The sequence below is a fragment of the Tachyglossus aculeatus genome, chromosome 19, assembly GCF_015852505.1.
Source record: "Tachyglossus aculeatus isolate mTacAcu1 chromosome 19, mTacAcu1.pri, whole genome shotgun sequence".
In the NCBI taxonomy this organism is placed as follows: domain Eukaryota; kingdom Metazoa; phylum Chordata; class Mammalia; order Monotremata; family Tachyglossidae; genus Tachyglossus; species Tachyglossus aculeatus.
The window spans coordinates 11,242,424-11,270,201 of NC_052084.1; the positions used below are offsets into that span (position 1 = coordinate 11,242,424).

The 27,778-nt window shown below is 39.7% G+C and overlaps 1 protein-coding gene across 1 annotated transcript in view; it reads left to right on the forward strand.

The window, feature by feature from the left end:
* The window catches only part of USH2A (usherin), a 443,094-nt gene that overhangs the window by 342,150 nt on the left and 73,166 nt on the right, over positions 1 to 27,778 (forward strand). The window contains exons 53-59 of the mRNA XM_038760847.1: positions 2,461 to 2,671; positions 3,120 to 3,317; positions 4,094 to 4,248; positions 4,855 to 5,053; positions 16,975 to 17,082; positions 20,115 to 20,298; positions 24,995 to 25,152. Coding sequence (XP_038616775.1) covers positions 2,461 to 2,671; positions 3,120 to 3,317; positions 4,094 to 4,248; positions 4,855 to 5,053; positions 16,975 to 17,082; positions 20,115 to 20,298; positions 24,995 to 25,152 — 1,213 coding nt within the window. The remainder of the gene's footprint in view (positions 1 to 2,460; positions 2,672 to 3,119; positions 3,318 to 4,093; positions 4,249 to 4,854; positions 5,054 to 16,974; positions 17,083 to 20,114; positions 20,299 to 24,994; positions 25,153 to 27,778) is intronic.

Here is a 27,778-nt window from a genome sequence, read left to right on the forward strand (position 1 = left end):
CTAAAACTTACTACAGAGCTTGAAAGATGGGAAGCACTTAACAAATATCACAACTATTATTATTTTTAGTAGTAGTACGTTTACTACAACACTGCTATGTGTAGTGTGACTACTCTTTTACTGGTGTAACATTCCCACTTTAAACACCAATAAGGAGTGTGCTCCCCTACTGATGTCAGCTCAGAAAAGGGTCTTGTCATTAGAGGGTTGATGTTTCCTTAGTGAGAGTTCAGCTAAGGTAAGCAAAGGCAAGACATTGATGTGTGCATGCAGTCAGGGCTTGGGTCAGACACTGTGATCAAATAACATAGCTTTGGCAAGCCTTTGAGGAAAGGGGGCAGGACTGTTGTGAAATGATAAAATACATTCTGACTCGACAAAAGAATTGTAGAGAAAAGACGGCTGTACTTTAAGAACTTATTACTTTGGATTTTTATTTTGACTAGAAGAAAATATTTTTCATTCTAAAAATCCAAGTCCTAATTGACAGTAGAAGATATGGTATTAAGTGCACTAACTGTACAGGTTCATGGGTAGTGATTAATTACTTGTGCTATCTCTATTGAGTGCATTTTCATCTCTGGAGATTCAAGTTAAGTTTCCAGCTTTTAAAGCTACCTCTTATAAGTTCTCAAATGCTCTATGTATTTTTCTGTATTATTCTACATATGTGCCTGAAGAGAGTGGAGGCCATATTGCTTTTAAGGCAAGGTGTGGTAGCTTCTGTAAGAGCATGGGTCTAGGAGTCAAAGGACCTGAGTTCTAATTCCAACTCCACTACTTACCCACTGAGTGACCTTAGGCAAGTCTCTTCACTCCTCTGCATCTCAGTTCCCTCTTCTGCAAAAGGGAGATTCAATACCTCTTCTCCTTCCCACTTACTCTCTGAACCCCATGTGGGACCTGATTGCCATGTATCTACCCCTGCGTATTAAGGTGTTTGGCACGTAGTAGGTTCTTAACATATGCCACAATAATAATTATTATTTTTATGCATAAGGCATTGAAATTTTCAACTTAGAACAGTATGGGTTGAACTGCTGGATGGCATAAGTTCTTTTTCTTTTGAGTTAATTGTACTATTTAAGTGTTTACTGTGTGTTAAGCACTGAGCAAAGCGCTGAGGTGGATACAATATGATAATAATTATGGTATTTGTTAAGTGCTTACTGTGTTCAAAGCACTGGGGTAAATATAGGGTTATCAGGTTGTCCCATGTGGGGTTCACAGTCTTAATCCCCATTTTACAGATGAGGTAACTGAGGCACAGAGAAGTTAAGTGGTTTGCCCAAGGTCACACAGCAGACAAGTGGCAGAGCCAGAATTAGAACCCATGTCCTCTGACCCCCAAACCCGTGCTCTTTCCACTAAGCCACGCTACTTCATTAGAACCGAGGGCCTCTGACTCAAAAGCCCATGCTCTTTCCTAGAGGCCCAGTGGCTTCCCCAGTACACAGGAAGAACCACAGTAAGTGCTCAATAAATACCATTGATTGAGATGAGAATTGAGGCCCAGTGAAGTTTATCAATTTGCTCAAAGTCACACAGCAGGCAAGGGGTGGAGATGGAATTAGAACCCAATGCTCCTGACTCCCAGTGTTGTGGTCAGAGTCTCATTCCTGAAAAACCACCACAAGAGCAGTATCGTGGCCGAGAGCCCCCAGTCAAAGAACATTTCTTTGAGTGGAACAGTGATTTGGTGTCCTGGGAAGTGGCAGTGGGCAGTGCAGTGGAGGAGTTTCTTGTGAAGGCAGAGGAGGCATGCAGTGAGCAAGAGGCAGTAGTGAGGCTGAGGCTTAGTGCCACATACCACCCTGGCATGACCTTCATGGGCAGGGACACCACCACCAGGTGGGTTAGAACAGAGGCACATGGCAGCCTCCCAACATGGTAGCAAAACAATTTTCATATTGGAATGGGTATTCACCATAAGCCATACAGCAAGTGAAGAACAGCCCCAGTTTGGTCACCTCTGCTGTATAGTGTTGTCAACAGTGACTTCACAAATGCCATAGCATTCGTGACTTGATAGCAAGTAATTTTCCTGATAGTCTCTATTGCTTATATTCTTCACTAAAACACCCAAAATTCTCTAGGACATAAGGGTTAGGAAACTGGAATTTTTATTATAGCGATAGCACATGCACATATTTTACTCTATCAATTCCATAGGTTCCAGCCTCATTAACATCCCTTGTAAGAACACAATCCTCAGAAGCATATTCATTTTTATTTCACTCAAGTTGCCCAAAGGATATTTTACTTAAAATATATTATAGTTTTCCTTGAGATTATTAAGGAATTCAAACATTGTAAACTCCTAAAAGGCAAGGATCATGTTTACCATCATTTTTATTCTGCTTCCTCAAGTGTAGAACAGTGCTCTCCTCACAGTAAGTGCTCAATTAAAAAAAATTGGTATATTGACTTTGGTATATTTTCCTCCTTTGTTTTTCTTAGGAAACCAAACAGTGCAGATCTAGTATCCTTTGTCCTTCGTCTGTGAAAGCCACAGCATATTGCGGGCAGTGTAATTTCAATTCTACCACCCATGTATGTACTTGGGTTAATAGTTCTTATTACACTGAAGAGAATGAAATGAACAAAGACAGATGTTCAACAGTTGAAGAGACGGTTTTTTCTGGGGACGCAAACAGGTTTTCATTCACAGGTAACAAGAAATGGGATATCTACAGAAACTGTCTTTTAAAATCCTGGTGATTACTTCAGGTCTCATCAGGTCCCTCTTAATGCTCCCCTACTCCAAGCAAGGGAATTCAAGTGTTGGTGTAAAGTTAATTGAATTTGTATTTATTGGCAAAAAACAGATTTATTTTCAGCCAATTTTTGTTCCAGTCTACTGTCCTACTGCAACTAGAAGGCACAGTAAAACTCTACACATGGAAGAAGGAATAAAGAGCATTACTGATTGAACTAAGTGGTAGACATTATAGTTATTTCTGTTGAATTTGCAGTTTCTGAAAGGAAATGAATCCTTGATACTATTTTTTTATTTTGTTTACTTTTTAAATGAATGACTGATAGATATTTTTCAGCCATTATGTCATCTTTGCCTTTTGGCATATTTTAGTAAAAATAGGGAATTTTTGTTCTCCTAGATTTGAACCTAGAGCCCTATGTTGTGTATGAGTATAGAATTGCTTCATGGAATAGCTTTGGAAGAGTCCTCAGTGAATCCAGCAGAGCTGACACAAAGCAAGATGTGCCTCAAGGCATGCAGCCTCCTACATGGACCACAATGGATAATCAAGAGGATGTCATAATTTTAAACTGGGTTGAACCTGAACAGCCAAACGGTATAGTTATTGTTTTCACCTACGCAGATTGTTGTCTTGTCTTGGCTACTGAGCAGATCCTACAAACCTATAAGAAAGCATTCTTGATTTCTTCAAAAGGTAATTAATCCTCTTGCGATAGTTTATTTCCATGTGGTAATAATAATGCTGATATTTTTTAAGCCCTTACTGCGTGCCAAGCACTGGGGTAGATAAAAGATAAGTAAGGTTGGACATAGGTAGTCCCTGTCTACATGGGGCTCACAGTCTAAATAGGAGATAGTAGGATTTTAACTACATTTTACAGATAAGAAAATAGGCACAGAGAAGTTAAGTGACTTTTCCAAGGTCACACAGTAAACAAGTACCTCATACAAATGCCACTATTATTACTGTTCTTATTATTTGATGGAGCTGGGGTTAGAACCCAGGTTCTCTGACTTCCAGGTCTACGCTTATTCCACTAGGCCACGCTACTTCTCTGTGATGGATAGAATACAAAGTTTTCTTACTAACTAGTAATTTGTGGCACAAATCTATATACAGCACATCTAATAAATGTAAAATAGTGACAGCAGACCATTACTTTGCAAAGGGAATCTTTAAATTCAGTAAATCTTAAAACCTAGTGAATGTCTTCTGCTGGCCATCTCTGTTGTATTCTCCCAAGTGCTTAGTACAGTGTTCTGCTTAGTACAGTGTTCTGCACAGTGTAAGCACTCAGCAAATACCATTGATTGATTGTCATTTGGCAAATGCCCTTTTAAAATCTCTCTTTTTTTTCCCTCCCGACTTAGGTCTTATTTTACACTACATCATTCTCCGAGATGGGATTGAGCATTTTAGGGGTCTCAAAATGAGCTTCGTGGATTCTGATGGGATTCAGGCTTCTCGGGAGTATTCGTACCAGCTGAGGGCCTGCACCATTGTGGGTTGTACCGACAGCAGTGAGGTAAGAGGGCCAGCCCAGGCAAAGGGTGAAAGCGGTCAGTTCTTGAAAAGAACCTTGAGAACCATGCCAAACCTGGATGAACTTGCCTTTGGCAAATGCTTAAGTCACAAAGAGTTCAGTCCTCTGGCAGGGAACTGAGAAAGACTATTTGCAAATATAGTTTAAAGCATGTCATAGACAGGGAAGTTGCGATGCGAGTTTTGCGCCACATTTACCGGTGTTTAAACTGTACAAAATCAGGCTGTTAAAATGCAAAGACACTGATGAACCATATGGACGAGAGTTATCAAGAGTTCTCCAGCGCGACAGTCTGCCAGCCGGATTTTTGCTTGTTTCACCCGGGGCTGCAGTACGCCGTCAAAATTGTTGTGAACCTATGGTGATAAATGGCAGTTTCAGACTTATGTAATGTATTCAAGGTCAGATTTCATTGTGTAAATAGGAGAGGAGAAAAAACAAAAAAACTCAAGGAACTGATTCTCCAGGCTCCTGGTAATGATATGCCAACCCAAACAACAACATTTTAAAACAAAAGTGACAATCTCATTGATCAGGATACCTAGTGTACTATTACAATAAATTGCTGTTTAATTCCAATGTCTTCAGGTAGTTGCAGTCACTGTCCAAGGAGTGCCCGAGAACGTGCGTCCTCCAGAAGTAATAGCTGTGAGTGCAGTGGTGTTGGATTTGATCTGGAAAGTTCCTGAGAAACCAAATGGTGTCATCAGAGAGTACCAAATCCAACAGCTCGGCAGAGGCCTCATCTATACTGACACTCCAGGCAGACTGCAGCATACGGTCACAGGTGAGGAGAGAAAACACCCTGAGTGGTAACCTGACCTTCTGGCTGAGTAGAAGACAGATCAGTTTAGAGTAGCTGAATCCCTGGACAAGATTCTGTCTTTGATGGTTGAAGGTGGGGCCACCAGTGGAATCAGAACACAGTCACTCCTCCAGCACTGAAGTACTGTCACGGCCATTCAACTTTACTGGGGTGACAGGGGAAGACAGTGTATGGCAGCCAAAGGCCCAAGCCGATGGTGAATGGGGAGCTTGGGAGAGGAGAATATTCCATTCTGTTCTGGACATGTTAGGTTTGCAGAGTTGGTGGGACATCCAAGTAGAAATGTCCAGAAGGTAGGAGGAAATGTGAAACTGCAGAGAAGGAGAGAGATTTGGCTGGAGATGTAGATTTGGGAATTATCAATTGGTTAATTTATTGAGCATTTACTGTGTGCAAAGCGTTGTACTAAGTGCTTGGGAGAGTACAATATAGCTATATGGCAGAATTGGTAGTCACATTCCCTGCCCACAGTGAGCTTACCATCTGGGGGGAAGCATCCACATAGAGATAGTAATTGAAGCCATGGGAGCAATTAAGTTCTCCAAGGGAGTGGGTGAAGATGGAGTATAGAAGGGGACCCAGAACTGAGCCTTGAATGACTCCCATAGTTAAAAAGTTGGAGGCTGAAGAGTAGTCCATGAAACAGAAAGAGAATGAGTGGCCAAAGAGTTAGGAGGATAACCAGGAGAGAACAGTGTCAGTGAAGCCAAGGTGGGGTTTTTATGGTATTTAAATGCTTTCTCTGTGCCAGGTAAGGTAATCATCGCTGGGGTAGATACAAGCTAAACAATGTGGACATAGTGTCCCATGTGAGTATCACAGTGTTAATTCCCATTTTTCAGATGAGATCACTGAGGCACATAGAGAAGTGAAGTGACTTGCCCAAGGTCACACTGCAGAGAAGTGGCAGAGCAGGGATTGGAACAAAAGTCCTTCTGACTAACAAGCCTGTGCTCTAACCCCCAGTCCACACTGCTTCTCAGGTTAGATAATGTTTCAGGAAGAAGCAGGTGGTCTACAATGTCAGCTGAGAAGCCAAGGGGCAGTAGAATGGAGAAGAGTCCATTGGATTTGGCAAGAAGAAGGTCACTGGTGAAATTAGGGCACTTTCCATAGAATGAAGGAGGTGGAAGCCAGACTGGAGTTGGGTGAGGAGAGGAAGTAGAGAAAGCAGGAAAGCAGGAGCCTCCATTGTGGTTTAACATCACAAGTATTTGGTCTTTTCCCATCCCTCTGTCTCAGTTGTTGTTGAGAAGAGGGGAGTCTTTTTCAGAAGACTGGGTATCTCGCACCTGTACACCTAAGCCATCCTTCAGGCAACCAATCATATGTATTGAGTGGTTACTGTGTACAGAAAATCGTACTAAGTGCATGGGAGAGTACAATATAATGAATGGGTAGGCCCATTCTCTGCCCACAAACAAGCTTACAGTCTTGTCCATCATCTGTTAGTCTGGTATTACTTACTATCATAGTGCAAACTTCTCATCTGGACACATTACAAGCAAGTGTTCTCATTCTTCCTGGACCCCTGCCATTATCTTCCATATAGTATCCCATTGACCCATGACATAGTGGATAATAATAATTGGGCCATTTGTTCAGTGCTCACTATGTGCCAACCACTATACTAAGCACTGGAATAGGAACAATATAAGTAGATCGGACATGGACCCTGTCCCATGAGAAGCTCACAGTCTAAAGTGAAGGGAGAACATGTATTTAATCCCCATTTTTTTACAGATTAGAAAACTGAGAATCAGAGAAGTTAAGTGACTTGCCCAAGGCCACACAGCAGGCAAATGATGGAGCATTAGAACCCAAGTCTCCTAACCTTGAGTTTTGTGCTTTTCTTCATGTTTGATATTTTTTATTTGGCTATAGTGTCACAAAATTACAGATCACCAGAAGAGGTCCTTTTGTGGATCTGTTTTGAGTGAGAGAAGGAGAAACTTCTCAGGGCTTAATAGCCATGATTCAGGACAAGCAGCATGTTCACAAATAGTTCTGATTGGTTGTGCGTGGGAGAATTAAAGTTCGATAAAACTTTCTCATTTCAAAATTCTGGCAGAAAATCTGTGTAGCTTATTAGGGGAATTTTTTATTTCTTAAATGTAGGGCTTTTTCCAAGTAGGAATACACGTGAATAGCATTCTCAGGTTTCTGTTATTCCGGGAAGTAAGAAGCACAGGATCACATGCCTAATAAATAGTTAATAATGAAGATAAAGGTACAGGAAGGCAAAAAACCTAGTCTTGAAAGAGATGAATCGAGCAAGGAGGCTCTTTGCCATCCACTCTGACCAACACCAGATTAATTGTTAAATTTTCCCCAGGCTCTGGGGTCTTGGAACCACAATATTGAGAAGCAGTGTGACCTAGTGGAAAGAGCGTGGGCCTGGGGGTCAGAGGACCTGGGTTCTAATCCCAGCTCTGCCACATACCAGCTGTGTGACCTTGAGGAACTCACTTAACTTCTCTGTGCCTCAGTTTCCTCATCTGTAAGATGTGGATGCAGTATCTGTTCTCCCTCCTTCTTAGACCTAGAGTCCAACATGGGATCTGATTAACTTGTATCTACCCCAGCACTTAATACAGTGCTTGACACATAGTAAGTGCTTAACAAATACCATGATTACTGTTGTTGAGGGATTATTAAACTCCAGCTCCATAGCCTGGCAGGCTCAGAGCTGGAAGTCAGTTTTTTTGTTTGTTTTTTCAGGAAAAAATAATCCTTACTCATGGTAATCTAGCTTTGTCTATATTTTTTTAATGTATCAAGATCACATTGATTTGTGTTCTTCCAGAGCAATATTTGCAAGTCAGTGGGCCGTATGCAATTGGAAATCTTTACAATAAACAAAGTTCAAATCAACAAGATTGATAACCACTTAATTAAACATTGCAGGTATTTTCCCAAATTGGATGGCCATTTCCCTAAGTGGCTATTTTATTGTGAGAGTTGAATTTCTACGCATTTGGTGGCTTGTATCCTTTCCCATAGGCATCGTTTGCTCTTTTTGGCCTTTATTTAAAAAAAGGTATTGAATCCTAGAATCTTAGGGCTGAAATGGATCTGGATCTATCCAAACTGTGTCATTTCAGACTGATGTGAAGCTGTCCTATTGTTACAGGCATCTAATTTTGTTTTCACCCAAATTCCTATTTGCATGACCCTGGTGCCTCCAAACCCAAATACACAGGCCGCACAATGTCATCAGCACCAAATAACACAAGGATGCTTTCTGCTGCCTAGAATGTAGCTCCTGGGTCTCTGCTGCTGCTGCTGGGTCTCTCTTTGAACAAAACCGCGATTTCAGCAGACACATGCTTGCCCTAGAATCTCATGCAATGAGCTAAAACAATCAAATTTATTTCACATTTCCTTTCAAATGTTTGATCAAAGAGCAGGCTGAGCCCCTTAGGATATGTGTTTTGATTTTCTCATCATTTTCCAAACCCCAGGCATATTCCCTCAGCAGCCGCGAAACACTAATGAAGCTGTAGCATTAGCCTTCCTTGAGATTTGGAATCTAGGTCCTTGCAAATAACAGAAGGGGCAGCAAGCACCTCGCCTTGGCACCATTGTCTTGCTGCTTATTTTTAATTACACGGAAGCTTTAGAAACATGATCCTATAAATGCTTTGTGGGAATAGCGGTGAATGTGCTCATCATGTGAAATCCATAAATTGCTTATAATCCTCTCAAGATGTTAAAAAAAGCATTAAGTAATTGAAGACAGGAAGTCCTCAGTTAATTATTTAGAGGTGTTATCAATGCTTTAAGTAAACTGAAGCATTCTCTGCTATCTCACCGAGTTGAATACCACTGGGACCTGGGGTGAAAGCCATCATCTTCTCATATTCTCTAATGCAAACAGCACACGGCAGTTTGTCAATAAAAGACCTTTTTATATCATTTATTACCGAACGCTCCCACCACCCTGTACAGAGCAATTTGGATGACAGCTGTGGCATTGTCTCACTTTGTGTTACTACTGTTTTACAGACCAGTCCACCTGTGCTGGACAGCGAGAAGAACAGTAGATAAATATTTAGGACACCGCAGGAAAAGAAGGCTAAGAGTGCCCTCTTCCGCAAATGGGATGATGACGGCTCTCAGGCATTGACAACAGTGGGACGGGAGCAGACTGTTAGTAAGAATTGGGGCATTTGTTAAGTGCTTACTCTGTGCCAGGCACTGTACTAAGCGCTGGGGAGGATACAAGGAAATTGGGTTAGACTCAGTCCTTGTCCCACATGGGGCTCACAGTCTTAATCCCCGTTTCACATCAGAGGTAGCTGAGGCAAAGAGAAGATAAGTGACTTTATCATAGAATCAAAGTCCCCTTTGTAGAGAGTTATTTAGTGGGCATGAGGAACAGTGGAGATACACAGTTAGATAGGAAAGATTGTCACCAGCCAAAGTGACTGTTATTATTATTAGCATTATTATTATTATTATATTTAAGCACTTACTAAATGTCAAGCATTGTTCTAAACCCTGGGTGTAGATACAGGCTAATCAAATTGGACACAATCCCTGTCACCATATAGGATTCACAATGTGAGGACTATATTGATGACTGCCATTGCCTTCTAGACTGTGAGCCCGCTGTTGGGTAGGGACTGTCTCTATGTGTTGCCGACTTGTACTTCCCAAGCGCTTAGTACAGTGCTCTGCACACAGTAAGTGCTCAATAAATACGATTGATTGATTGATTGGCTGTAGTCTGTCAGCTGACATGAGCTGCACCCATTTAGCTACCAGTTTAGATGGTGAATCAGACTGAACTGGTCCTAGCGCAGCCCAATTGTAGGTAGAGTTGGCTTGTTTATTTTGGAAGAGAGAGGGAGAGACAGAGGGTGGGGGGGAGGGGCGAGTGTGTGTGTGTGTGTGTGTGTGTGTGTAGAAAGCATGTGTGTGCAGAAAGCGTGTGTGTGTGTGTGTAGAAAGCATGTGTGAAAGAGAGACTAACACAATCAGTAATTTGATATCTTCCTGACTGAAATTCATGTAGTGGCCAAGGCCTGTCAGCACTCAAACTAATTGCTGACCGTACTGGAGTCATGACCACAGCAGAGACAAATAGCAATTGGAAATGATTGATTGACTAATGGAATAATATATTCTTTAGGACTGTTAGGCAATGCTTTGGAAAAACAGCAGATGATACAGTAGAATAATTGACTGGAGGTCTCAAAATGCCATTTGCAGTCTGAAATCTTATGGGACAAAGTGTTTTTTACTTAAATGTTTTACTGTAGTAAGGAATTTGGAACACAAACACATTTTCATAATATGCAAATGGGAGCTTGTTCCCAAACCACATTTTATGATTCATAAGAATATATTTTTCTTTTTAATTCATGTGTTCTTTATCGAATGTACTTTTATTGAGTCCTCATCCGTTTTCTTTAAAAGAGAACATGAAACCTCTTAGCGAAATTCACATAATCTGTTGTCACAGTAATCATTTCTATCCTGAAAGGCTAAACACTTTAGCTCTCCTCTATGTACTTGCCTTTTTCTCAGCTCAAACTGCCATTTCCTCTTCCCTCATTTTTGTGTTGTTTCAGTGATGTTTCTTGTTTTTGTTTTTCCTCTTCAGTGTCAAGATTAGGTGACAACCAAGACTGTCTCTTCATACCTTTTTTATTTTCTCTGTTCAATTTCTGATGATCCTTAATTTCTTAGAGTATCCTTTCCAAAGCCCATTGCTTAATATTTATTTTATAACTGGATTTAGGGGTGTACCGAAAGGGGCTTGCATACAAAAACTGCCCGTTGAACTGAATTAATTTCACCATTACAAAATAAAACCCTAAATTATTTCTAGGCTTTTTATGGTGCTTGTTAAGCAGTTGCTATGTGCTAAGCACTGGGGTAGATGCAAGTAAATCAGGTTGGATACAGTCCCTGACCCATATGGGGCTCACAGTCTTAATCCCCATATTACAGATAACTGAGGCAAAGAGAAGTTAAATAATTTGCCCAAGGTCACAAAGCAGACAAGCAGTGGAGCCAGGATTAGAACCTGGGTCCTTCTGACTCCTCGTCCTGTGTTCCATCAATTATGCCACATTGCTTCTTATCACAGAAGCACAGAGGTGGCAGGACTGTGTAACATCCTTCTTGCTTCAGGAAGGAATTTTAGAATGATGAATATCTTTGTTCTCCGTTAAGGTCTACAGTAGAATCCACAAGAAGCTCCTTGATTTTTTAACTGCTCACAAAAAATATAAGGGAGACGGTGTACTTAATAAAGAATTCTTCATTTTCAACATCATCATCAAACATTTAGTGGTCATAGCATTATTCTGAAAGCCATAAGGTTCAAATAATTTTAGCTACCATTCTTCTCACCAAGCACTTTACAGTCTAGTGGAAGAGATTATACATGCTCTAAATGAAAGTATTTGAGAATAAATTCTTGTCAATACTGTAGGAGTTCCAGAAAGTTTCCCAGAATAAGAATCTGAGAGACCTGTTTTCCTAATTAATGTACTTGCTGCAGGAACAATTTATCTTAATTTAATTTGCCACTGAGCTATAGCTAACTAAAAAGAAGCAAAGCATCTGACTCAAGAGCCATGTGGAGCTTTGTGTGGGGCGTGGATATCAATCAACAACGTAACATCACACAGCTCAAGAACAGAACCTGCTCTAGGTCTGTTCTATCAATCAGTCAATGGTATTTTTGAGCACTTAGTGCAGAGTATTGTACTAGGCGCTTGCTCGTCCTCTAGACTGTAAGCTCATTGTGATCAGGGAATGTGTGTGTTTATCATTGTTTTGCACTCTCCCAAGCGCTTAGTACAGTGCTCTATACACAGTAAGTGCTCAATAAATGGGATTGAATGAATGAACAATACAAGGTTCCCTGCCCACACCAAGCTTACAGTCTAGAGGAATACTATTCTAGTACTCTCCCTAATAAAAACAATAATAATAATTTAATAATTTTGGTATTTAAGTGCTTACTATGTACCAAGCACTGTTCTAAGTGCTGGGGAAGATACAAGGTGATAAGGTTGTCCCACGTGGGACTCAGTCTTAATCCCCATTTTACAGATGAGGTAACTGAGGCCCAGAGAAGTTAGGTGACTTGCCCAAAGTCACACAGCTGACAAGTCATGGAATCAGGATTAGAACCCACATCCTCTGACTCCCAAGCCCGTGCTCTTGCCACTGAGCCACGCTGCTTCTCCAGAAACCATTCCAGCCTGGTTTGGGGAATCTCGCTGGTGTGGGGATGGGAAAAGTGGGAGGCATTAGGCAATTGAGAAGGAAACCCACTTATCCTAGGTTGGGGCAGTTTGGTGGTGGTGACGGTGGTCTGTTGCTTTGATAATACCTCTAACCTGGTGTAACAATGCTGCTTCAGCATGTTTGTCTTTTATGTATAATGGGAATGGACATTTAGGGATTCCTTTTTAAATCTTTGTTTATTTAAATGAACAAAATCAGATGGTTTTGACACTTAAGCTGAGGCAATGGAGAAGTTGAAACAAATTGCTCTGTATACTGAGAGAAATCTGAACTTTCCCATTCGAGGAATACTCCAATGGCTTGTAAGCATCTCTCTGCCTGTCTGTGCCTTTCCATACCTGTCTCCCTGTGTGTCTCTGCCTCTCTGTCTCTGTTCCTCTGCGGAGTTCCAATGTCAAAGGAACTTTACTCAAATGCCAGCTGCCCTGGGCTTCACTGTATAATCTCTAAATAGGCCTTTTTCAGGGATCCGTTCTGCATGGGAAAGTAAGTGTATGTTAGGGGGATGTCATTCAAATTATTTCTGATTTTATGCACTTAAATTAAATTGCCTTTACACTATATTTCTCTAGGCATTACAATTTGAGGTTCTTAACCTTTCCTCTTTGAAAATACCTTGCAGCCCTCCAATAAACCTTATTGCACCTCTGTGTATGATGAATTTTCTCTTCTTTCCTATTATAGTCATACTAAATATCTCTTCTGAAACTAGTGTATGTCTTTAGGGGCCAGCCAGATCGCTCAGTCTTGGTCTCCACAATCAAAGTGCATTGAGGATTGGAGGTAATTATCTGAGTAACTGACAGAAAACCAGGGTTGTATTTTTTAAACTGAATTGTTCAGAAAATTGCCTCAAGTCTCCATTCCATTTTGATTGTGGAGGTGAGATTGAAACTGTATTCTTCCAGTTTTCAGGCTCCCATTCTCCTAGTGGCATGTTTAGTGGTGCTCTTCACCCACTGATGGCTTAATACAGGATTTTAATTCTTTATACCCTCCCCAATCATGCCTTTTTCTTGACATCTCTATACAAACTTGTGGGTGTTTTATGGTGTGGGGGTGTTTCTAGGTCCTTACCCTCCCTAAAGATGTAGGGAACTATGACACTGTCCTTTCACTCAGTGTTAAGAGAAGTAGACTTGTTTAATTATATCAGCTTTCCCTTCAATGACCAAGTAGCATAATGCATATTTATGTAAGGTGAGTTTTCTTTCTGCATGAACCCAAGGGAATCAAGTTCTGGTGCCTCTGATACTGAGGGAAGTGAAAACCTCACAGGAGGTGATCAATACACATCATCAGTGGAATAGCAAATGCCTAGGAAGGGGAAAAGGTAAATGGAGACAGTATTTGCCCTGCTTCTATCATGACTGACACTGTTGAGTGTGATTCAGCTCCCTGCTCCAGAACCAGCCTTACTGTGAAATTTTCCCCATCCTTCCTCCGTGGTTTTCCTCCTCTTGTCTCAGTCAAGTTGGAACAAAGAGGGTGATGGTTCTGGAAAGAAAGAATGTCTCCTTTACTCCATCCCTTTCCTCTTTGTCCTCCCTCAGAGCTGGGTACAGGGTTCTCCACTCTTCAGAGAAACAGTGCTCTGCAAACAATAGTTGCTTAAGAAATACTTCGGTTTATTGATGCAGCCCTGAAGGACAGCTTAAGTGAGACTTAGGGGGATTTTTCCAGATATTGTAAAACTAATCTACATATTCCTTTTTTCTGTCTTTCTCCTTTGTCTTAGCCACCAGATCCTGATCAATCATGCCGATTTGTACTTCCCAAGCGCTTAGTACAGTGTTCTGCACACAGTAAGCGCTCAGTAAATACGATTGAATGAATGAATAAATATTTATTGAGCAAAGTACTGTACTAAGGGCTTGGGAGAGTACATTGGAATTAGGAGACATGTTCCTAGACTTGAGGAAATGGTCATTTGTTAATAATTCAAATTAAACTGGTTTCATCAGTAACTCTGAAATATATTTCTCGGACCGTAAGATCACTTCAATGGACCAAAATTTCAGTCTAACCAAATTAAAATAAATGATAGATAAAGCCTTTCATTTCCCCGATTTGTGCCTATCTGTCCCCCATTGGCCTAATGGATAGCACACAGGCCTGGGAATCAGAAGGAGCTGGATTCTAATCCTTGCCCTGCCATTTATCTGCTGTGTAACCTTGGGCAAGTCACTTCACTTCTCTATGCCTCGATTGCCCCCATCTGTAAAATGGGCATAAAGATTGTGAGTCCAATGTGGGACAGGGACTTTGTCCAACGTGATCAACCTGTATCTACCCCAGTGCTTAGGACAGAGTCTGGAACATAGTAAGTACTTAACAAATATTATAGAGAAATAGAGAACAAATAGAGAAGCAGTGTGGCTCAGTGGAAAGAGCCCGGGCTTTGGAGTCAGAGATCATGGGTTCAAATTCCGGCTCCGCCAATTGTCAGCTGTGTGACTTTGGACAAGTCACTTCACTTCTCTAGGCCTCAGTTACCTCATCTGTAAAATGGGGATTAAGACTGTGAGCCCGCCGTGGGACAACTTGATCTCCTTGTAACCTCCCCAGCGCTTAGAACAGTGCTTTGCACATAGTAAGCACTTAATAAATGCCATTATTATTATTATTACGAATACCATTAAAAAATAATAATAAGTACTTTATAGTCATCTGCATGTCCCCTTGTGTATGTGCTACCAGGACATAGTCAACAGGGCATAATCAGAGTATAAGAGGTTTTATATGGTGAATCAGGGACTTTAGATGATGCTCTTAGGTTTTTGAATTAAAATAATTCCTTGCGATTGGATTAATGACGATAGAGTCTGTGAACCCCCTAGGGGTCAGAGACTGTCTAACCTGATTCTCTTGTATCTACCCCAGTATTTAATACAGTGCTTGGCACATAGTAAACACTTAACAAATGCCCTAAAAAATAAAAGTCTCCCATTGAAAATGAAGGACAAGCCTCGGTTCTGAGATTTCAGAACAGAGACTAATAATAATAATTGTGGTATTTCCATGCTTACTATGTGTCAAGCCCTGGAATAAATGCTGGGGTAAATTCAAGATAATTAGGTTGGACACAGGCCCTGCCCCACGTGGGGATCATAGACTAATGGGGAGGGACAAAAGGCTTTTAATCCCAGTCTTCAGATGAGGAAACTGAGGCACAGAGAAGTTAAGTGACTTGCACAAGCCCACTCAGCAGGCAAGTGAAGAAGCAGCCTGGCCTAATGGAAACAGCATGGACCTTGGGAGACAGGGGACCTGGGTTCTAATCCCAGCATTGCCAAAAACTTGCTGTGAGACCTTGGGTAAATCACTTAACTTCTCTATGTCTCAGTTCTCCTGCTCTCTCTCCCACTTAGATTGTGAGCCTCATGTGGGACAGGGACTGTGTCCAATCTAATTAACTTATATCTACCCCAGGGCTTAGAACAGTGTTTGACACATAGTAAGCGCTTAACAAATACTATTTAAAAGAAAGAAAACCTGCAAACGGTCTGGATTATAGGGTTTTTTTGTGTGTAGATCATTATATGTGCACTCGGGAAGGGTGTGCAACAGCATATAGGCAGGCAAGGGAGGGACGTCCTGTTGAATGAAGGGTTTTCTTATGTGCAGAACCTATCTTTAGTGAGGGAACTGCAGTTTAGTGCCAATGGTGTACTAATGCTCTGCAACTAATACTTTGCAGTCAGTGAATCAATGTTATTTGAGTGCTTACTGTGTCCGGAGTACTGTACTAAACACTTGGAAGAGTACAGTACAACAGAGTTGGTAGATACATTTCTTACCCAGAACGACCCTGGGAGCTCCTGTGGTCTTTGCCACCCAACTACATTTCTGCTGGACTGATCCCCCTTAGGGAACATCCTCAGTGATTCTTTCATGTAAGGGCTTCGTGGGCAGAGATCATGTCTTCTGACTCTGTTATTATCGTACTCTCCCAAATGCTTAGTACAGTGCTGTCCACATGGTAAGCTCTCAAGAAGAACCACTGATCGATTGATTGGTTGAGACCTTCACCCCTGTTTCCAACAAGCATTCCCTTTCTTCAAGGGAAGGGACTGGAATCCAGGCCTCCCAATTCCCAGGGACACTGGTCTTTCCCCTCAACCAAAAGCAGGGCCAATTAGGAATAAAATTCCAGCACCAGCCTTCAGATTTGCAATCGAGTAAGTCAAACAAGGAATGGGCCTCGTACACAGCCATTCTTTCTTCCAGTGGTGAAGGGAGAAGTTCTAACCAATACCCAGGAACCCAACCCTAACATTGTGTAGCAATCAGATGGTCTTGATAAATTTCTCAAGGCGGCTGAACTTTTTCAGCTGTTGCCAGAGCCCATGTTAACTGATGATATACACATCTGTGAATACAATATGGTGATATTGTTGTAGCTCCTTACATTTCTCCTGTAGCAGTGATCATGCCCAATTTGCCATGCTGTTTTTTGGAGGTGTATTGACTATTTTAGGAATATTTAGATTCTTGCAATGTAGCTGTTCTAATATCTGGCTACTTGAATGTTTCATCCATAATTGTAGTTCTTAATAGAACACAGATGACCTCTTTAAATTTTCTTATTGTTTTTTTTTATCCTCTAGGTCTCCAGGCTCATACAAACTATAGCTTCACACTTATAGCTTGTACATCAGCAGGATGTCGCTCCAGTCAGCCAGTTGTAGGTCAAACATTGGAAGCTGCTCCTCAAGGTATTGAAATAGTATTTCTAATATGAGAACCATTAAATGACAATTGCTGGGTTCCTAGTTTCATAGCGAGCAATAGCAGAGAAAGGAGAAAAAGGCACCAAAAATGCCTGATTCTCCTTGAAGCAATTTAATTCAGTTAACATGTATCTGTCTCGGGTAAACTTTCTCATCTGGGAAAAGAACAGCTTCTATCATTTCTGGTTTCATTTTTCTACTTTCTAAAAATAAATGAGGCAGGCTAAAAATAATTGTGTGAAAAGTTGTCATTGGGAGGGGCATAACATAAAATCAGAAGCAAGACCTTGGATGTCTCTGGTTTAAGAATCTGACCTTGGGAAATTTGCATTCATCTATGTGCCAGTGTTTCTTCATCTTTAAAATGGAGGTTTTGAATGGGAGAAAAAGAGTCAGAGTAGTAGTAAGAACAAGAGGCAGGGGAAAGGTGAGGAGGAAATAATAAATTTATGTGGAAAGACATATTTAGCTAGCAAATAATATGCAGAACAAATTGGAATACAGTGTAGAACTGGGTACAGAATAATTACTTTCACAGCTTTTGATAGGGTAATAGTAAGCATATGTTGAAAAAAGTGGTCTAAGGTGTTCAAAACTCATGTGGATTAGACAAAATCTTGATAACATTATTCCCTTGGAGAACGATGGGTGCTTTCAAAGTGCATTAACACTCTGCCACCAGGACATTATTTAGGTCCTGGAAGTAAAATTGTTGAAATTGGGCCATGGAAAATCAAATGTAACATTTACCCTCATGACACCCCCATTCCTTTCTCTTTTCTTTCATTTCACCCTCAGATGGGGGAAATGGAGACACAGATGGGAAGAATTGCCACTACCACACAAACAGTCACCTCTTCATGACAGTAACCCCAAGTCTGCTATTCCCAGTTGCTTGCTTTTTTAGTTAAAGAAAATTAGATTTTACTTTTCTTCCAAAAATGGGGAACAAAATAATTTCACACACTAGTTAAATGGCTCCCCACTTGGAATATTTTCTTTAATAAGAATATTTTTTGTTGAAATCCTGATCACCAAGATGCTGTCAGTGAATTATTTGGGGAAGAAAAAACTATAAAAGGGTTTCTGAAGGATCTTTTTGCCTTTTTTGACAGGAGTTGAAATGTAATAAAATAACAGCATTTTTTTTATCTTGTACATAGTTTACATAAAATATTTTGCACAATTTAATTATTTAAAACAAGAATGTTGATTTTTCCCTTTCATCAATAAAATTTCTTCACCAGTCACTGATTTTATGATCAAAAAGTTATCATATTTAAAAATGATAACTGATAAATGATAAAAGAGGGCAAGATGCAAAATGATATTGTTTAGTTTGTTTAGAACTTTCACATGAATTATTTTTCTAGACAGGAAACATATCCAAAGTCCATGTATCATTTATATACATGCCATTGTGGATGTCATTTATATTTAAGAAATAAGTAATTTGGATGCATAACCCAAAGGTTTTACAGAATTATGTGGGGGGGGGGGGGGCAATTTGCACTGTTTTGAGGTAGTCTATAGATTTAAGATTACTGGTAATTAAAAGTATAGTAATGATAAGGTACCATTTTTCAAATAAGCCAGCTGAGTTTGAAATGTGGCCTAAAGGAGTTTGGTATATAAAAAGGTTTGAATTCATTAAAGGAGTTAAGCACCAAAATGTTTGCTCTTCCCACTCTCAAAGGGTTCCCTCTTTACTTCTTAGGATCCATTACTCAACTGCTGCTTTCTCTGATGCCATAGGTCTCCACACCCCAAACAAAGCCATTTCCCAGAAATTGAGCTTCACTCAATTGAACAGCCTCAGGCAATGCCTCAACAGTGATGAAAATGTAAATCAAATTACTCTAATTCTATATTTTCATAGTCCTTGGTATCGCAAATGATTTCATTTGGGTTCCCAGGCATAGTTGTAGCATAGTAACATAGAAATGCTACGCACTTGGTGGTGGAAGAAATGAGGCTGCAAGAGAAAGTGTGTGAGGGCAGATGTTAGACAGAAAATGAGCCATTATGGAGTTCAGGAGACAGGCATAGAAAACTGTGAGCCTCATGTAGGACCTGATGATCTTGTATCTACCCCAGCACATAGTATGGTGCTTGGCACATAGTAAGTACATATGATTATTATTATTATTATTATCATCATCATCATTAGAAATATGTGATTGAGCAAAGTCCTAAACTGAATCCTAACTTTGTTTCTTCAATTCACAGCCAGTTTGTGTTTGTCAGATATCTAAAATACATATTGCCTCAGAGACATTTACATTCCAGACCTGAAGAGGAACCATGTGACTAGTAGTGTATCCACTGAATATGGTACAGTCCTGAGCATAAGGGACATAGCCTTTCCCAGTGAATCAGCTATTCTCTCTGAGGAGTAAGCATCAATCACTTTGAAATCTACACGTCCAGTCCACTACTCGGACAGCAATAACAATATATGTTACCCTTATGTTCTTAAAGAGTTTATGCACTGATCAAATTACACTTCTTAAATACCAAGGACTGGAAGACTGACTGATATACATTCATAGAGATTTAATGGTAATGAGATTTAAAAAAAACTTTACCACACAACATCCAAAGTAAGGGGATTTTTCCAATAACAGTTGCTTGACTTTCTTGCTAAAGGAATTTAATGTATTGTGGCATTTGACAAGCACTTCTGCTCTGCCAAGCACTGTGTTAAAATATGGGGTATCTACAAGGTAATCACACTGGAAACAGTCTTGCCTCTCCTGGGGCTCCCACTGTGAAAGGGAGGAAGAACAGATATATAATCCTCATTTTGCATATGAGGAAACTGATGCACAGAGAAGTTGAGTAACTTGATCAAGGCAAGTGGGATTAGAACCTAGGCCTCCCGACTCCCAGTGTGTACATTTTCAGTACCAAATGTTCTACCAATGAGTAAATACAATATCATAGTTGCTAAGTGAGAATTAGATTCCTTAACTCTGCATTTTATTGAGAGAATGAAACCTTGTCACTCTTTCCAGGAGTGTGGTCAAAACCTCAACATGTCACAGTCAGCTCAACAACAGTGGAATTATACTGGAGTGAACCAGAAAAACCCAATGGTGTCATTTCCCAATATCGATTGATTCGTAATGGAACAGAGATCTTCGCTGGAGCCAGGGACTCTCTGAATTTCACTGACAACAGCCTAGAACCTAACAGCAGGTAAACCACAAGGGAGAGATTTTTTAAATCACCAAATATTTTTCTTTCTGTTTACATATGGTGGGAATGGAGCCCCCTCTTCCTCCATGAAATTAGAAAAATCTGTATTTCTTGAACATTCAACAATTAGTAAATAGATATAACATGAAGAGGAGAGCTATGGAAAATGGGCTAATTGTGGGTCACACTGAGAGCCCGTGGAATGTGATAGGAAACTGTAAGGACACTAGTTCATTACCAAAACAGTAAGCAGGAGAATTTATGAGTTTTCTTACAACTGAGAAACTACCTTTAATATACTAGGTGAAAATTATATTGTGCTGCCCCCTCCAAAATTAAATAAATGTCACCATTAATTTCTGACAAAGCAGTGTTGTGCTTTGGCAACAGATGTCTTAGGCTCTCTGAGTACTCAGGCATAGTAAAGTAGAGTTTTGAGTAGTTACCTTGGTGTAAACAATCAATTTGGATAATCGTTTCATCATTACCACATAATTACCTTGATTCCAAGTATAGAAGATGTTTGTGTGTATATGCATTTATACAAATATATATACAGATGCATGCATATATGCAAGTACCATATAGAATTAATTTACATATGTGTATACATAGAGCATATATAATATGCAAGCATATCTTCCCATCTACAGCTGCCTTTTGCATTCAAAGGTTATGCTCAGGTTCATGTTTGTCTTTCAATTTAATCCACATTTTATGCACATAAAAACAGTCCCTTGTCATGTAGTATATTTTATAATAGAAGCTTTCAAATTTGCCTCTTTGTATCCTGGTTAACTCAAAATTTCAGGTCAATGAGAGATCCTCTCCCTTGGTTGCTGCAAACCAGGCTGGCAGATTAATTCATTCAATCATATTTTTTGAGCGCTTACTGTGTGTAGAGCACTGTACTAAGCTCTTGGGAAGTACAAGTCGGCAACCTATAGAGACGGTCCCTACCCAACAACGGTCTCACAGTCTAGAAGGGGGAGACAGACAACAAACAGGCCACTGGTAGGCTACAGTTTAAAAACCATTTTTGTATCTAAAATATTTACTCTGCTCTCCTTCTCTGTGTACACTTCTTACCGCTTGCCAAACAACCATGGCTTGGTTGCCCTATAATCACTATAATGTCATGAGCTGGCCAGGAAACTCCATTCCAGGGCTCATGGTTAGTCAGCCCACCTTGGCTTTTATTTGATAGAGGTAGACAGTTTTTCTCATTGACAGTATTCTGAACCTGACTTAGGCAAATAATTACCTCAATTGCCTATAAGAGGAACCCTCTTACTCCTTTCACAACCTGTCGTCTCCATGAACCCCACTCCATAGAATCAGGGCTGGCACTGATGCTTCTCACCCATCACAGTGCTCTGCATGTCTTTGCTTCCTTCACATGTGCAGTGTGATATTTTTCACCAAGCTAGTGGCCGGGTTGTCTAGGAGAAAGAGCTGCCCACTGTGGAAAAGATATCTAGAGGATCCTCAGAACCCCCTGAAAATTCAGCAGCAACACCAAATTGGAATTGGTTATTTCTGCCTTGGAGTGATGGTCCCCTATTATTTTCTTCCTCCTCATCCTCTATAATGCCTTTTCTGTAATTTTCCCTCCACAACTCTGTTTTCTTCCTACTTGCATAATAGATAGCCAATTAGATAGATTTGATAGCTAGCATTAGGGTATATCATTTGTTGTTTGAAAGTTAGAGCTATAAATCTAAGAAATTAACTCTTCACTGTGTGCCAACACAGGCTCTAGCAAATGCTCTTCTGAGGTAGGTAATAAACTAATTTTCTTGCCTGGTTCAGTGCTATGAATCCTGTACCCAGTGCACACTCAATGACCCACTGGAATAGGAATGTTTGATATTTCCCAGCGTTGCTTTTTGCATCTCATATCCACTCTTTCTACAGTTTTATTTTTCTTCTGTTGGATTACCTTAAAAACCCAAGAGAGGGTATTGCTTGGTCACACCAATGGCCATCTAGTTACAATGGAGTGCTTAGAAGAGTCATGCCTTCTTTGACATTCATTTTAGTAATGACAATTTTAATAATAATTCATTTAAATAATAATACCTTCAATGTATATGACTTTTATGTATAGAAAGTGTTTCACATTTCTTATGTTATATATTAACCCCCATTTTACAGATTAAGCAGCTAAGGCACAGAGAGATTAAGTAATTTGCCCAAATTCATTCCCAGTGGCAGAGCCAAGATGAGAATTCAGGGCCTCTCTGTACCAGGCCCCTGCCCTTTCCTCTAGACCGTGATGCCTCTGGATCCTGCCTGCCATCCTAAAGGTTATGAACTTTCTATCGAACATCTCTAAAATTTCCCTCTGCACCAAGTATACCACTATGCGTAATAATAGTTGCAATATTTGTTAAACATTTTGTGCCAAACACTGTGCAGGGTGCTGAGGTAGATATAAAGTAATCAGATTGGAGACAATCGCTGTCCCTCAATGGGTTCATAATCTAAGGAGGAGGAAGAATAGGTATTTAATTCTCATTTATAAATGAGGAAACTAAGGCAATGAACAGTTAAATGACTTGCCCAAGGGCACACAGCAGACAGGTGTCGGGGCTGGGATTAGAACCCAGGCCTCCTGACTCTTAGTCCTATGCTCTTTCCACTAGGCCAGATTTTTCCACATTTTTCCACATTCTTATTGATGTGGGTATTTTTTCCTGCAAAACACATGAAAGTCAATCTTCTTCCTACTGAGCATTGTGAGTGGCCATTTTTTAATCTACTAATTTTCCAGGATGGTAGCCATTGCTTCATTCTTTTCTGCATTATACATTTTTCAAACTGAAATGCGCTTGGCAGCAAAAAAAACCATCTTGAATTTTATAGATTTTACTCAAAAGTCTGTCAAGAAAAATCATTACAAGAAATCCCCAAAAGCCACCCTAAAATGAAATCATCATTATCTAAAAGTATTTACAGAACTGATGGCCTATATTTAATGACCTCATTCAGTAAAATGAAAGAAATGAGGGGGTGGGGGAAAAGGGAGAAAAGATGGAAGGGAGGAGAAACTTGTACTTCCCAAGTGCTTAGTACAGTGCTTTGCACACAGTAAGCACACAGTAAGTGCTCAATAAATATGATTGAAAGAATGAATGAATGAAAGGGAAGGAAGGAAGAAAGGGAGGAAATTTAGAAATCAGTAGTATGACTGGTATTGTGGTACTTAAAATACATGGATAAAAATGTGAGGTGTTCTCAGTGACGTACACACAATCTGTCTCCCTCCTTTCCCCCCTAGCCCTCTCTCTTCTTTCTTTTTCCTTCCTTCTGCCTCTGCCTCACCTCTCCTTCCCTGTCTTTTTTGGGGACCTACTTTGATTGGCTTTATCTCCAGTGTCCTAGACCACCTTCAGAATGATTCAGGTCATTGTTCTGAACACAGAACTATCCAGAAGATGTCCACTGAAACCATGAAAACTTTCAGTCAAGACAGATCCACAAAGAGTGACTAAGGCTTCACACTGAAAATATGATTTTGGAAAACTTACCTAAAATTATGTCCACATGTATTTATATGATATCTACAGAATATATTCAAGTCACTAGCATGGAAGCAATGATCAAAACATGTGACAGGTCATGTGAGGAGAATCCAAAAAAAAACAAGGTACCCAAGTAGCCTCTCTAGAGTGAGCTAAAAGGAGGCACACATCAGTACAGACTATATGATTGAAAGATATAGAGAAATACCACCACAAATCATGCCTTTTGGCAGTGAACTGTCCAGATATCATTGCAGCACATAGATCAGTCTGGCATTATTATTATACTGCATCACTATTATTTTTATTATTATGTAAACCTGTTGTGGGGAGAGATTATCTCTATTGCTGTATTATATATTATACTTTCCAAGTGCATAGTACAGTGCTGTGCACACAGTAAGTGCTCAATAAATGTGATTGAATGAATGTATCTGTGTGTCTAGCACTGTGCTAAACATTGTAGTTAAATATATGACAGATTGGACACAGTCCCTGTCCCCTATGGGGCTCACAGTCCAAAAAGTCACTAATATTTGGTGTTTCATCCTCATTTAACATGAGAGGAAATTGAGGCTTAGGGACATTAAATTATTTGCCTATGGTCCCAAAATCAAGTTTCTCTTCTTGAGTTGAGACTTTATGAAGACCAGGATATGTAGAAGCAGTTGCAAAATCAAAAACACGTCCAGTGTGTGGCAAAATGTCAGCAAGGAGCTCTCTTTTCATATATACAATATGGAGGAGAATGTGATTCCACCTTTTCAGCCACACTTTCACGTAAAGATGAGGTTTCACCATCAGTAATGTCATTTTCTAAAATGAAGGACCACTCTGCATGTGTATCTAATACAAACACATTTCTTTGTCAGTTCTCTTTATGTGGTCTCTGAGACAGATATTTAATCATTATAAATTGTGAAATCCAGAAAAATGATGGTCTACCTCATAGGTAATTTAAAATTGCTTATATGATCATTTCTGAGGTGTTCCAGGGTTCATTTAGAATATGAGCAATGTGTTTACTATGTTCCATATTTTTGTATAACACTGATAGACCTGAAGTAAATCCCAGCAAGGAGATGCCCGGATTTTTATCCTCATTGTACTACTAATCCATATAATTCTAATTCCAATTTATTTCATACTATTTTCTTTCATATATCTAGATACGTTTACCAGTTGGAAGTCAGGACGGGAGGTGGAAGCAGTACTAGTGACAATTATGTAATTCAGACAGCTGAATCAACTCCAGAGGAAATCTGTGCTCCGTATAATGTCACAGTATTTGGCCCATATTCTATATTTATAGCCTGGGATGAACCAGGTAAATATTGGTGTTTTAATTATATTTGTTGTTTCTAAGGACTGAATAATAATGACAATTAATCATTGTGGTATTTGTTAAGCACTTACTACATGCCAAGCACCTGTATTAAGCACTAGAAAAGATGCGAGATAATCTAGTTGGACACTGTTCCTGTCCCATGTGGGGCTCACAGTCAATGCAAGAGGGAGAAGAGGTATGTAATGCCCATTTTACAGATGAGGATGTCGAGGCAGAGAATTTATGGCTTGCCTGAGATCGTACAAGCAGGCCAGCGACAGAGCTTGGATTAGAACCCAGGTCATCTGACTCCTAGACTCATGCTCTTTCCACTAGGCAACTCTGCTCCTCTGTTAAGAGAAAATTGAATTGTTAACAAGTTAGCCTTTAATTCCTGTATTATTGAGTTTGAGCAGCAGGTAATTCTGGTCCTAATGGAGAAGATTGCCATTTTACAGTGTACATTGAGGAGAATCTAAAATAATCCCTTGTAAACTGTCTCCCTACATATGTGTTCTGTCACATTTTCTCCACTCAGGGGTCCCAGGCTCAAATTAAACCATTAAGTATGTTCTTGCCACTTAACTTCTGGTTGCCACAGAATTAGAAACACAGAAAAATACACAGTAGAAAATGGATTTGTGAAATCTCTACTATCTAAATGACCACCTACCTGAAACAAGACTAATTCTGTTAATCTATTAGAAAGTTTGAAGTTAAAACAAAATTTGCACAGTACTTAACCAAATCCATTCATTCAAACTGAATTATACTGTAGGAGGTCCTGATTAGAAAATTAGCGGCATATTTAAGATGACAATTAGAAGTGTAAACAACTTTTCTTTCCCATTTTGTATTTTTTTCTACTCCTCTACTGTAATTTTTATTGGGTCTATTTTCACCATGATTTATGTAAATTTTTTCTATTTGAACAAAATTGACTTTACCATAAACAGTATTAGTTGCTATTTCTATATCTCTGTGTTTTTTAAATGAATTTATCACTCACACAATATCCTTAGAAGTTTTATTTAAGTTCAATCCACTTCCCCTTCATTTCAGCAAAACTTATAAATGCAAGTTACTTTTTTCAAGTTCTGCCACAATCATTTTGATGCCCAATAAAAGTAATAATTTTTGTTCAGTCAAGTGGTTTGCTGAGATATTCTCGAGGAGCAGCAATCTACTATCCAGAATTTGGAGAGAATGATTAAAAAACTGTTATTATCACCTCAAAATAGCATCAGACTTTGTAGATGGTGCTGATTGAAGACAGAATTCTACAAAACCTCAATATGTTTCCTCTAAGTAGTCCCCAGGGCAATACTACTCATTTCAAAGGTTGGGAGTGGCAATAATTCAATCCCAAAGAAGGTCAGAGGTAGTAAGCAAAGAAAGATAGCGCAACGAAGTTTAACCCCAAACTTATGGAGTTGACATGGGAAGGATGTGATGGCCTATGGGCTAGAGCGTTTATATAGAGGACTAGTTTAATGAAGGATATTCACTCATTTTGGAAGGTTTGATAATAAAGAGTCTTAGAGTTTTAGAGAAGCACTGGAGCCTAGTGGAAAGAGCATGGGCCTGGAGGTCAGCGGACCTGGGTTCTAAAGCTGGCTCCACCACATACCTTCAGGATGACCTTGGGCAAGTCTCTTAACTTCTCTGTGCCTCAGTTGCCTCATCTGCAAAAATGGGAATTCAAAACCTCCCTTCTACATAGACAATAAACTCCAAGCAGGCCCTGATTATCTTGTATGTGCTTAGTACTTAGTGCTTAGTACAGTGCTTGCCAAATAGTAAGTACTTAAGAAATACCACAATCATTTCACTCTCACGTTTCTGGCACCAGCATCTTTCTAAATTTCCATCGAGGGTATCAGAAATCTTGTATTATTTCTATTTCATAAGTCAATTTAGAAAATAATCGTTTTAGAATAAGTTGCTTGAGAAAAAAAACACCAACACTTTTCTCAAGGGATTTCTTAATAATGCACTGACAGAACCCCAATCATTTCCTTGAAGAAAATTGTCCTTCAAGTCCAGAGCAATGGGTGTTGTAGAAATGCTTTACACTAACTCTGACCATTTAACCAATGGTTAATAAATCTATAATACCCAGAGCTGTCAATCTTTTAGTTTTCAGAAGCACAGAATCCATTACAGAAACTGTAATATATGAAAAAGATTAAAATCTTAAATTAAACTTTTTTTCCTTTCTGCCTAGAAGGATTTAGAACCCAGGAAATAGGCAGGTGCATTTGACTTGTGTATAATCTACAGTTGATTTTATTGGAAAGCCGCTCAGGCTTGGTTTTGATTTTGATCATAATGACTGTTCTAGAGTCCTGAATATTCAAGAATGCTAGAAATATAGTCTTTAAGAGAGCCTTTAAAATTTACCTGGTCATGCTTATGTAAGTGTTCATTTTCCTTCTGTTGTAGAAGTATGCCTGCCTTAAACAGAACCTATTACACTGAACAGATACATAGAATAATACTAACAGGGCTGGTGAAGCATATGAGTACTCACTTATAAGAGAAGATGTGGTGATAATGGAAAAGGATTTATTAATTGTACTAATACCTGGATGCTATCCTGGATGCTAACTTGAGTCCCAATCAG